The sequence below is a fragment of the Xenopus tropicalis genome, chromosome 5 (genome assembly GCF_000004195.4).
Source record: "Xenopus tropicalis strain Nigerian chromosome 5, UCB_Xtro_10.0, whole genome shotgun sequence".
Taxonomy (NCBI): Eukaryota; Metazoa; Chordata; class Amphibia; order Anura; family Pipidae; genus Xenopus; species Xenopus tropicalis.
In genome coordinates, this window is record NC_030681.2 from 29,811,875 (window position 1) to 29,825,576 (window position 13,702).

Consider the following 13,702-nt stretch of genomic DNA (forward strand, 5'->3'; position numbering starts at 1 on the left):
TTGGAAAAAATTCCAACTATTACATGTGTGGCCAGATTGATCCTCACATTCACTTACTTGCCCTCAGACATAATTCTGCAATAATCATTTTACTTATAGATTCTCCCAAGTACACAAGCATTCACTGTCTAACATGGTCGCACTGACACTAAAACATGTGCTTGTTTGAGAAGGTGACCAAACAAGCTGATCTTTGGCCGATATGCCCACCTTGAGGTGCCAAACGTTCAAATCACATTTATGGGATGCAGGTGATCGGGACAAGAACCGGATCAATGTGCCAATGCACTCTTCTTCCCATCGGTATTTTTAAACCTGTCTGATCAGCACCTGGACAATTTTCGGCCTGATATCAGTTATGTAGGCCTTTGGAGCTGATAAGCTGACGGCAGCTTTTATTGGCCGGTGTATGGCCACCTAAACTCATACACTGCCAGGTGAGCATGTATAAGCACAAACAATTCATTTTCAGACTGTCAGAGGTAAATTTATTTGAGATAGTTACTAACGCTATTAATTGCTGGCACAGTTCTCTGTGCAGGCATAAGGGCAGATAGTGCTTTCCCAATGGGCTACTGCATAAAAAAAAAGGATCCCATTACAAAAGCAAAGTTATTATCATGTTATTAAGGAATTGAATGAACAATTTTTTTGCCTGGATACAAGCTGCAGATTCATTTTCCCCTCACACCACTCTCTGTTGGACCCTTTCCAATCTGGCCTTGGCCCAGACAGACACATTTTTAAAATTAATTTGATTGTTTTGTAGGTTTTCTGCAGAGTCCAAGGATTGTGTCTGGCTGCTCATCCTCAGCGGCCCTACAAAGATTCACTTATATGCATCTCTTGTGTCTGTAACACTCTGAGCAACATCTCAACAGTTTATTTGTTCTTTGTCTCCTGGGATGGTTATGAGTTTATGAGTTTAAGTCGTTCAAACTTCTGGCTTTAAAAGCCAGCAAATATCCTTTCTGCGGATGGAAGTAAATTAGACTAAAATTAACATATTCTGTAGTACTGCATTAAAGAAAGAAAAAAAAAAGCAACAGGGGCAAAATACGCAAGGTGTGATTGAGAGGTTAAAAACTACCTATACAAATACACTTCTATAAATACTGACATTATTAACTTGGGTCCAAATGGCTTCTGAAGCCACATACTCAAAGACTATCTTTTGGAGCACTCACCCAGCACCTGATCTGGGAATCAGCACTTATAATATAGTGTCACCCACTGTGACCTACAGCACTTATACTGCATTTGCCTATTTGTGTCTGTAAGTTACCCTCCCATATAGATTGTAAGCTCTATGGGGCAGGGACCTCCAACTTTTTGTGTCTTTGACTCTTACCTTATTGCAACTGTATCTTGTATTTATTGTTATACTGTGTATTTATCTATTATTATCTTAATAATCCCCTGTTTGTATTAATATATTCTACTGTACAGCGCTGTGTTGCAACTGTATTTATCTTGTATCTATCTGTATTTATTGTTGTATGCATACCTATTGGCACAACATAACATACAGTTGCTCAGTGATTTTTGAGCACTTGTGCTAAATATTATTTTATTCTATTTATTTACATGATATCACAAGCACAACCCCTTATTGTTACTGATGGTCCTCTGCTTAGTTCTATTCAATGTCACAAAAGTGAGCAGTGAAGCATTAAAAAAAAAAAAAACCAATATGTCAAATAAATCGCAAAAGTGCTTGTAAAAGCCCTCTGGGCAATCTTGTAACTTTGTGCCAAAAATCCATGTAAGCCATAAGCAGCCTCCAGTGTGTCAGGAACCTATAATATCAGCTTCTCATTTGAACACCCGATCCAGAATACTTCTGGGAGTTGGAATCCTTGAGCTCCTAGAGTGCAGAAGGATAACTAAGCTGTATCTGCACTTTATATCAATATACATAAGTATGTATACATTATCTGTTAATATACTTAAAAAGTCCACAGTAATTATTCAGTCGTAGATAAAGTAATAAAAAAAATGTTCTGCATAAAGTTCAAAGGCTACAAAGGAGTGGGTCTCAAAATCAATACAAAACACTTTGTTGCTATACCTGAGTAAAGTTGATTGTAAAAATGGCATGGGATCTGCTGCTCACATCATTCATCCCTGTGGCAGCAGTGGTCCTGTTGATATTTCCCGCATCCATTAGTTCTTCCACATCACCATAATTCTGAACTAAATGCTTTGACAAATCTGTATTATTAAAATAAAAATAGTAATGCATTTTATTTAAAGACACAACACTGGAAGGCCTTTTTTGAGAGATGAATTCACTCTATAAAAAGGGCAGATGGGTTTTATACATATTCCTAAAAAGGAACACTAAGCCATTAAAGTGTATATACTGCAAACCCAAAAATAAAACTTACATAATGAAAGAAATGACACATATTTGAAAGTTTTAAAGTTATTTATAAATAAAATGGATATGACAGCAGTATAAGTTTGTCAACTCCTATTCTCTGCCCTGGAGGTTCTGACCGTTAAACAATGTAGGAGAGACCAATCAGGACAAGAACAGAAGGAACCAGTAATACCAAAAAGCAGTCAAAGGACAGAATGCGCAACACATATGTTTGTACAATAACTGCAGCATAATTTGCTTGATCATTTTAATACAAATAGGTGGTGGTAGCTTTAGGGTTTTCCTGTGTCAATAGGCGCCCTGCATGTGATTCACCAGAGAAGGTGAATCACAATGGAAAAATTTGTGTGGCCATTTTAATACAAAAAAAAGAAAACTAGTGTTTTTAATAAATAAAATAAATGGGCTGCTCAGAACAGCATAAATAAAAAAATGCCTTTATTAATTATACTGAATGTTTAGTGTCCCTCATATCTATAAACAGGATTCAGCAAGTTAATTAGATAACCACCAATTAGCAACTACTGTGAGAAAAGTTGCAAATTTTAACCCATCTACCAACCCATACCGATCCACCAGCAGGTTGTATTTAGTTGTCCGCTATTTAAAAGCAAACCTCTGATTGGTTGCTATGGGTTAATAGACCACTTGCAAACACAACATTACACATTATTTGATAAATTCAAATGTACTGTTTGAAAATGAAAAAGGAAAAAAAATGTACCCACCTTCAACATAAGGGCCCTCTTTGGGATGCTCTCGAACTCTCAGATTAAATGTTTTTGATGACTTCCTTCTAAGCAGGTCTCTAACTCGCTCATTATATATTTCTAAATAACTGGAGAAACAGCATCAGAGTTAAAACACGTTAAAAAACGTATATATATAATGCAGTAATCGTTATGTGTAAAGCACATCTGTGGGCCAAATAGATGGGAACTGTATAACTGGTCAATGCCTCAGTAGCCAAATTATATTGTTCTGTTAGTTCAAAACTAAAAGGTGTTAGAGGGAGTTGCAGCTCCTCTTCATTTCCCAAGCATCATGCACCAAATTTTCAAGTAGTATGGCAGAATCAGCAAACTGAATGTGGCAATATATGGTATGATTGGGATGATTAGCACAAACATGATACCTAACCAAGAACTGAGCAGGTCATTTCAGAACTAATAGTAAGTGACTTAAAGGGGTAGTCCACTTTTAAATTAACTTTTAGTATAATGTGTAGAGAGCTATTCTAAGACAATTAACAACTGGCCTTCATTTTTTGTTCAGCAGCTCTCCAGTTTGGAATTTCAGTAGCTATCTGGTTGCTAGGGTCCAATTTAACCTAGCAACCAGGCAGTGGCTCAAAAGAGATATAGAAATATGAACAGGAGAGGGCCTATTTAGAAAGATAAGTTATAAAAAGTAATGATGACAATAAAATTGTAGCCTCAGAGAGCAACAGTTTTTTTTGCATTTAGGGCAGTTACCCCCATTTGAAAACTGTAAAGACTCCATAGACAATGACAATTCATAAACTATATAAAAAATAAAGGCCAATTGGAAAGTTGTGAAGAGTATGTCATTCTATAACATACTAAAAGTTATCCTAAAGGTGAAACACCCCTTTAAAAGGGCCAGTGATGTAACTATAGAAAAAGCAGACCATGGGGGGAGTGGCAGTTGAACAGAGACCCATTGTGGGGGTGATCTTGGAAACTTAAAGACTACCTTTTGGAGCACTCGCCCAGAACCTGATCTGGGAACTAGCACTCATATTGTAATGACACCCACTGTGACCTACAGCACTTATTTTTCCTATTTGTGTCTGTAAGTTACCCTCCCATATAGATTGTAAGCTCTACGGGGCAGGGACCTCCATCCTTGTGTCTTTAACTCTTACCTTATTGCAACTGTATCTTGTATTTATTGTTATACTGTGTATTTATCTATTATTATCTTAATAATCCCCTGTTTATATTAATATATTCTACTGTACAGCGCTGTGTACATAAGTAGCACTTTATAAATAAAGATATACATACATACATACATACATACAATACACTAAGGTTAATTTAAGTCATGCATAATACACCATGCATGACCAGTCATTTGTTCACTTTTATAATTAAGTGTTTGGACAGAACCTCCTTTCCAGTCTCCCATTATTAGTAAGGTTTGTTATAGCCTTGTCTGCTTAGAATATTGTTTCCACCTGACTTTATTCTCCCTTATTACTTTATCACTTCAAAGGAGCAATGTACATGTGTCAGACATGAGCTAGCTATCCATATCAGGGAGAATCTATTTGGCTTGCCTGTCCTTTTCTGGCGTATTTAGTACTCAGGCTGCCTCTCTGTTACAGAGTTTTATTTCAACTGACAGAAGCAGATAGTTGCACAACTCCATGTGACATAGCAAAAGATAGGGTCTGACCAATGTAATTTGCCTTGATGGATTTTCTGACCAACTACAGAATAAAACAATGACACAACATAAGAAATTTCAATTGGCATTTGCAAATATCTTGCTTTTATGTCTTCTTTTCCAAAATTGTTGCTCTAGATCTGTGTTCCCCAACCAGTGGCTCGTGAGCAACATGTTGCTCACCAACCCCTTGGATGTTGCTCCCTGTGGCCTTAAAGCAGGTGATTATTTTTGAATTCCTGGTAAGTTTTGGTTGCATAAAAACCTAATATAATGGCAAACAGAGCCTTCTGTAGGCTGCCAGTCCACATAGGGGCTATTAAGTAGCCAATTATAGCCCTTATTGGAATCCCTAAGAACCTTTTTCATGCTTGTGTTGCTCCCCAACACTTTTTCCATTTAAATGTGGCTCACGGATATAAAAGGTTGGGGATCCCTGATCTATAGGACAGTCACAATCTTCACTTTTTTGCAAATGAACACCATAAAAAGCCATCCCATCTAGCTTTAGAATAAGACTCCTCAGTCTATGTAAAGGTGATGTCATCAATGGCCAAATTATAAAGATCATTAATGCCTGAACACACAGCTACATTCTCCTGGTATCATTAACTTAAAATTCTATCCCACTCCCAAAATTCAAGTATACCTGACTTCTGTACGAAAAGATGCATCACCCCATCGTGTTGTTTCAGCGATTCTGCTGAATAGGCCTTCACATATCCTGGGGATTAATCCAGAATCACCCTAGAAAAGCAGAAAATATAGAAATATTACAATTTGGACTATATATGTATACTTAGAAACATACTATTTTAAAAACACAGATTACACTTGATGCTTTGTAAATTAAACATTTTGAGTTCCAAGACAGATAACATAACATATACTGGAAGTTTGTCATCTGCCTGGGTGCTGATAAAAGGAATCATAAATTGTTTGTTTTCCCTTGAGAAAGGTCACCAAGTGTGACCAAAACGTTGGAAATGTAGATAAAAGCCTTGAATAAGCTTGTTCAGGAAATCAGCCAAGTAAGTTTTGAAGGCATGCTATTACAACCTAGCTGCGCTCACTGTGAAGAATATGAAGAATAGGAATACTTTGTAAAACCGCTTTAAGGTACCTGTACCAGTGAGCCCAGGGCAAAAATCTCACTGATGGGTCACCACAGCTAAGAAATCTGTGATAGAAATACTTTAATGCAGGTGAACTTAAATATATTGTAAGCAGGAAAAAAAAGTATGTGCTTACTGAAGTAAACATAAGGACCAGACAAGCCACTTTGGCTGGGCAAACCATAATCACACAGCAAAAAAAAAAAAAAAAAAGCCTGTTTGAATCAAAAGGGGGTACCTTTAGTCAAAAGTTATACCAGACAATGGTCTGATAATGGGCTCTGGGCAAATGTCTGGGCAAATGTCCCAATTTTATGAGCCCCCATTGAAAACAGCTGTCTGCAACCAAAGCTCACACATACCGGGTTACCCATCATGGTGTAAGACTTTCCAGAGCCTGTCTGTCCATAGGCAAAGATACAGGCATTGTATCCTTCAAATGCTGATTGGAGGACATCTGTGCCAAGGTCTTTGAAAACCTTTAAAATAACAACACACATCTGCTTATACTTGTTTAAAAACATATTTTTGTAAGAATTACTTTTACCGTGGAACATCATAGAAACACTGAATAACTTACAATTAGAGTTTCATCTGCGAATACATTTTTAAAGGGGTTGTTAACCTTGAAGTTAACTTTTAGTATGACAAAGAGAGTGCTATTCTGAGCAAATTTCCAATATGTCTTTATTTGTTATTATTAGTGTTTTTTGAAATATTTAGCTAGGTTCCTAGGGCCCAAATTAATTTAGCAACCAGGCACTACGTTAAAATAGAGACAAGATTGTAGCCTCGCACAGTAACAGTTTTTTGGATGCCGGGGTTAGTGATACACATTTGAAAGCTGGAAGGAGTAATAAGAAGGCAAATAATTCAAAAACTATAAAAAATGAAGATCAACTGAAAAGCTGCCAAAAAAGACTATTTTATAACATACTGAAGTTAACCTGAAGGTGCTTTTTAGTTGACACAGTCCTCTGAAATAAGCTGTGTTCCATAGACATAAAATCTAATTAAAATGTAAAAAATCATAATAAAAAATAAATCAAAGGTATCTGCCATCCATAATAATGGACTTTGCTAGTTAGCTCTTTGATCTGCTAAGCCCTGTGTTACCATGAAAACACTGCTGCAGCATAAATTAACAGGAAAAGTAGAATATAAGCCACTGGTGCTATTATGCCATAAATTCTACAACCCACGGCCCTAAGGGTTTATCTCTAAGTTAACTTTCATTGTGCACATTAGTTACTCTTTCATTAATAAATTCCCAGTGTAACTGTAGCAATACTATACGTACCCTTTCTTGTGATGCATAATCAATATTTTTACTATCTACAGAAAAATAGGAAAAGTCATATGTGAAAGTTTTGGTCCGCTCCCTTCCCAAATCTCCAGAGATTCCATCTGGCATCTGAAAAAAGACAAATATATCAATAATCTATACACTTTTACTATGGTGTATTCATGTCTTATCACAACAGGGTCTCCACTACACTTGAAAATTGGCCTGTATACCGTAACTAGTAATTTATAATTATAATTTGACTTTTTTGGGTGCATGGCAGGTGGGTGGCACTAGGTGTATTGCTTATAAAAATTCCTTTTCTAAACACCGAGCATTTTGACCTTTTGGAAAGGTTTACTCATTGGGGAGCTGGCCCCTGATAGCTACAGATTGGTCCAAGAGCTGCACAATATACGATTAAATTTACTTATAGTCTATCGACAATGTTATTACTATTTTGTATTGAACGTGTGTGCTGGAGTTTTCTTGTAATTTACAGGAAACACAATAAGCTTCATTTATAAACCCAAGTGCAAGTGTTTATAAGTGCTACAAACAAGTTGCAAAAGAAAGCCTGTTCTACTTAATTACCTGCATATAGTGACTCAAGGGAAGACTGGAGTTACCAACAGCCTAAAGGTGGCGGATATTCCAGAGCTTCCCTAGCAAGTTGCAATAAATAGCTGCATCCTTTGGAACCTGCATCCAACTTGCAATTTGCCAAATGAACAATAATTTGTTTCAAAATTGGTGAATTGTACACAAAACACATTGCATTGTGGGAAAAAACATGGAGATGTGCATCCAAAAAATTGTTAATAAGGCTTAATATTTAACAAAAAAAAGAAAAAAAAAAAACTTAAAAAGATTAGACACACTTATACATTTCCAACTCATTCATTATTTGATTTACATAATTTAGCATCAAGTTTTGCATGCATTTTGATTTTTTAGAATGTGTTTATCAATATGACACCAGTTATTAATGTATATAATGGATTCCTCACTCAAAGGGTCCTTAATTTCTTGCATTCCAGTCCATCTATAGACCACATATTCATGCTCTGAGTGCTTAAAGAAGAAGGAAAGTCATTTTGGCATTTTACTGCCAATAGAATTGCCACATTAGTGCCACCTAGAATGCTATATTTATTCTGCAATAAACTTTATCACACCTGAGTAAAGAGCCCTAGAAGCTTTCTCTGATTGCAGCTGCCATTTTAGCTTGGTGTTCATAGCTTCCTGTTTGCAGTCTAGCTCAGATCACACATTCCTATGGGTGTGGGATGGAGTTTTATGAATTCTTATGGGAGAAGGGAGCAGGAAAGGGGAGAGAGGAGAGCTGCAGGAATGAAGGATTTTTCTGAGATACCCTAACAACATGTTTACAAAAAAGGAGACAAGAAATCCTGTGTTTCTTTTGATAGAGGACTAGAGTGCAGGTTTTTTTATGAGTGCTCATGGCATTTATATAGACCTTTCTGATAAAGCTTACTTAGTTTTACCTGATCCTTTAAGGTATAAATCTCTTCTCAGTCTGTTAATGGATTCTTTATAAACTATTTCAAATATTCCAACACCAGCTGTTTGATCAGCAAACTATACTTTTGTGTTGCTTTTTCTTTTTTGATCAGATAAGCATGAAATAGTATGAAAATGGACAAATAATGGGTAAGGATAGGAGCACCAAAGATGCCACCTGTTCTGTGCACTAAGAACAAAGTGGGCAAGATGCTTGCCTTAGCCATACTATTGCATTATTTTGAGACGGACTGAAACAGAAACATTTCATTACACTTGCCTTAATATTAGTGATTGTTGTCTTCTTTCCTTCCATCTCAATAATAAATTTAGCCTCCAGATCCTTCTCCCTAAAGAAAAAAACAATATCAAATAATGTTGTAGAAATAAACCAAACAGACAGCATGTAATACAATTTGTATATGCATACAGTATGTCTGGACTATCAATTATTTTACATTGCACTATATAAATATAACAATGTATAAATCAATAATAACAAACAGCTTGTGCTGATTTGCATCAGCCATGCACTGTGAGCTGATAAACTAATGTTACTCAAGTACCTGTTCATTTCAATGATGATGCTAAGCTTCATAATAACCCATTGCGCAGTTGCCTGGAAGGTCACATTGTCTATCTCTGATTTAGGCACATCTGTTCAGAAAATTTGTTTCAGATAATCTCTAAAGGTGGCCATACAATGGCTAATACCCCTTGGTATTTGACTGATCAACGATAGGCTAATTGGAAAGATACTAAGGCCATACACAGAATGGGCAACTTTCTATTGGGCTGTTCATTCAGGCCAAAAGCCTGAACAATTAGAACAGCAGGAATTTGAACTTGGCCATTATTATCTGCACCATTTACTGGATGGCATGTTGAATCGGTAGAAAAAATTAAACCAACGGATATACATGGCACAGAAATATTAGCTGGAACATCCTCCCTACATACTTGTACAATGGCAGTACATGGCCATCTTAAATGAACTGAAATTTAGGCAACCTTTTTATCAGATAAATAGGAAAACAATAAATACCTGTGAAAAAATTAGTACATTTAATACTTTTTTTCATCAAACCAAAAAGCCAAATGATTATTATAATTTATTAGTTTTTTAGTATTGGTTGTCAGCAAAATGCTTCATGTGCCACAGTCCAAGTGCATGAGATTCCACTGGTGCAGGAAGAGTGACAGTGAAAATCTGTCAAGACTCTGGCTTAGACTACAAGTATTTACACTAATAACCCCAAAAAGAAACAAAAAAAACTTGAATGCAGTAGCCACTAGAGGTCAGGCTTCTTAAACATACATAAGAAAAAAGGATATGTTGAAATTAACTCTCTACAACAGTGCTGTCCAACTGGCGGCCCCCCTCTGTGTGGCCCCCCCACCTGGCTGGCTGCTTTGATGGCTTACTCTTGTGTAAGCTTTAAATGGTATCAGTACTGTGATTAACTGCCCCCCTCTGCATGGTTCTCACCTCAGATTCAGGCTGTAATCAGGCTGTATTGTTTAAATATGTAATCCCCTGTACTGTTCACACCTTTTAATCTCTGCATTGTTCACCCCCTGCAGGGTTCACACCTCAGGCTCAGGCTGTAATTACCCCCATTATTCCCCTGTTCACACCTCAGGAGCAGTAGAAACCCACAAATAATCCCTGCATACTACAAAAAGAACATATACTGAGGTGGTACTGCAATTAAAAAGTTTTTTAATATATAGTTATTGTGCAGACTGTAGGAGCAGTGCCAGCATTGTGTCACTGTAGGCTGCCTGTGTGTGCCATACACACAGGCAGCATAGGGCAAGCAGAGTATGGCACACACAGGCCAAGTTTGGCACAAACCAGCCAAGAATGGCACACACAGTGAAAGTATGGCACACGCAGGCAGGGTAGGGAAGGCAGAGTATGGCACACACAGACAGGGTAGGGAAGGCAGAGTATGGCACACACAGGCAAGGTAGGGCAGGCAGAGTATGGCACACATAGTGAAAGTAAGGCACGCAGGCAGGGTAGGGCAGGCAGAGTATGGCACACACAGGCAGGGTAGGGAAGGCAGAGTATGGCACACACAGGCAGGGTAGGGCAGGCAGAGTATGGCACACACAGGCCAAGTATGGCACAAACCAGCCAAGAATGGCACACACAGGGAAAGTATGGCACGCAGGCAGGGTAGGGCAGGCAGAGTATGGTACACACAGGCAGGGTAGGGAAGGCAGAGTATGGCACACACAAAGGCAGGGTAGGGCAGGCAGAGTATGGCACACAGGCAGGGTAGGGCAGGCAGAGCATGGCAGGTTTTTGCTGTACTACAACCATTAATATGGGTATGATCATGTGATAACATGGGTGTGGTTTCAAGTGGGTGTGGTTTCAAGTGGGTGTGGTTTCAAAAAGGGGAGTGGTCAAAACTGGCTTCCATTATCTGCCCTCCACCACGTAGGTCGGAAAAATTCCGGCCCTCGGTACCACAGAAGTTGGACAGCACTGCTCTACAACATTAGCATCAAAAACATTTTTGTACATACATATATGTGTGTGTGTGTGTAAGCATTCAATATTTAAAGTAACTTTCACAGTTCTGTTTTTGAAAAATATTTAATACAGGTATCGGACCCCTTATCCGGAAACCCGTTATCTAGAAAGCTCCGAATTACGGAAAGCCCGTCTCCCATAGACTCCATTTTAATCAAATAATTCAGAATTTTAAAACTGATTTCCTTTTTCTATGTAGAAATAAAACAGAACCTTTTAATTGATCCCAACTAAGATATAATTAATCCTTATTGGATGCAAAACAATCCTATTGGGTTTAATTAATGTTTTATTGATTTTTTAGTAGACTTAAGGTACTGAGATCCAAATTACGGAAAGACCCCTTATGCGGAATACCCTTGGTCCCGAGCATTCTGGATAATGGGTCCCATACCTGTATTATGGAAAGTTATACAAAGAATGGCTGTTAATAATGATATCTACCACATTGTAGTCACTGTTAAATCAGTAAAATGCAGATTTAAAGAGTTGCATGAATGAAACAAATTCACTGTAACAGCATGATGTGGGCAAAGAATGAATCTTCCTGATTAAACCTACGGGTAATGATCAAGAGCCAACATGCATTTTTTGCATGAAGACAAATAACTAACAACGGTAGTTGGGTGAATAAAGGGATATCGGATCATGCTTTAAAAAAAAACAGAAAGACTATATTGTGAGTCCCTTAGATATCATAAGAGGAAAGAATATTCATATGTCTTTTTCATTGCCCAACTGTCACAGCTAAAACTTGTCTTCTTGTTAAATATGTCTTCTATTTTCTGTACTCCTGGAGAAACCGAAGAGCTAATGGCCGACAGTTACAGAATAATATAATATTACTGGGGTTAAACTTTTTATTGTCACTAAATTAGATATGCAGTGTGCATGCTGGTTTACAGTATAATTATTTATAAGAAAGCAACTACCCAGTTTAAAGAGATTCTGTCATGATTTTTATGGTGTACTTTTTATTTCTAAATTACACTGTTTACATAGCAAATAATTTACTCTACCATTTAAATTTGTATTCTTGAACCAACAAATGTATTTTTTTTTAACTGTAATATTGGTGTGTAGGTGCCATCTCAGTGCATTGTGCCCAAGTCTGAGCTTTCAGAAGGAGCCAGCGCTACACATTAGAACTGTTTTCAGGTAACCTATTGTTTCTCCTACCCATAAAACTGGAGGAGTCCCAAGTCAGACTTGGATTTCTTACTATCGAGTGTTATTCTGATATCTACTGGGAGCTGCTATCTTGCTCCCTTCCCATTGTTCTGCTGATCAGCTGCTGGAAGGGGGGTGATATCACTCCAACTTGCAGCTCAGCAGTAAAGTGTGACTGACGTTTATAAGAGCACGTTTATAAGGTCGCATGACTGTGGCACCCTGGGAAATGAAGAATATAGCTAGCCCATTGTGAAATTTCAAAATTAAAAAATATAAAAAAAATCTGTTTGTGCTTTTAAAAAACAGATTTCAATGCAGGATTCTGCTGGAGAAGCTCTATTAACTGATGGGGTTTGAAAAAAAAAAAACATATTTTCCCATGACAGTATTCCTTAAATAACTTTTACACCTGATGTTGAGTTATTCAATAAATATAAAACTAATAATAAATATATATAGTTGCTCATGTTCTCCTCCATGATGTGCATTCTGCTTGTAGGGTAAACCGTGTAAATACCTGACAACTTTTGAAGCTGTTTCCAGCAACTGTTCTGGTGAATTATATGAGATTTGGCCTAAAAGATATGATCTATCACATCCACCATATACATCATCTCAAGCAACTCTTTCATTTAAAAAAAACAGGTTTTATGAGGGATTTTTTTTTATTTAAAAAAAAAAACAAACAACTCATAATGTATTGCTTTCTTAAAGGAAAAGTAACACTAAAAATTTTTAACTAAAAAATCTATTCTACCCTGCCCCAATAATTGCCCTATCCTACAAACCATTTATTATTTTGAATGCTTTAGTACAAAATACCTGTTAAAAGTTGGCTTCCGGTCATTTGAAGGAAGGAAATATGGCGATGCAGGTGAAGTATCAGGGAAAGCGACCACTATGCGGCAATCAATTGATCGAGTCTAGCCTTGTTTCTGTATAGGAAGGAGTCAGGCTAGGCTCGATCAATCGATCGCCGCATAGTGGACGCTTCCCCTGGTACTTCCCCTGCATCGCCATATCGCCTTTCTTGAAATGACCGGAAGCCAACTTTTAACAGGTATTTTGTACTAAAGCATTCAAAATAATAAATGGTTTGTAGGATAGGGCAATTATTGGGGCAGGGTAGAATAGATTTTTTAGTTAAAAATTTTTAGTGTTACTTTTCCTTTAAAGAAAAGCAATAAATCTCAGTGATTTAAGCATTACTTTTTGAGCTTTGGTTAAAAAGGACAAAAAAATGTATAATCTAATGT

General features: G+C 37.2%; 1 protein-coding gene across 4 annotated transcripts in view; it reads right to left on the reverse strand.

The window, feature by feature from the left end:
• The window catches only part of kif16b (kinesin family member 16B), a 131,943-nt gene that overhangs the window by 106,847 nt on the left and 11,394 nt on the right, over positions 1–13,702 (reverse strand). For all 4 annotated transcript variants that reach the window (XM_002931754.4, XM_012963845.3, XM_012963844.3 and 1 more), the window contains 6 exons: positions 9,006–9,075; positions 7,217–7,330; positions 6,279–6,395; positions 5,451–5,548; positions 3,115–3,224; positions 2,072–2,214 (listed from right to left, as the gene is read on the reverse strand). In XM_002931754.4, the coding sequence (XP_002931800.1) occupies positions 2,072–2,214; positions 3,115–3,224; positions 5,451–5,548; positions 6,279–6,395; positions 7,217–7,330; positions 9,006–9,075 (652 nt within the window). The remainder of the gene's footprint in view (positions 1–2,071; positions 2,215–3,114; positions 3,225–5,450; positions 5,549–6,278; positions 6,396–7,216; positions 7,331–9,005; positions 9,076–13,702) is intronic.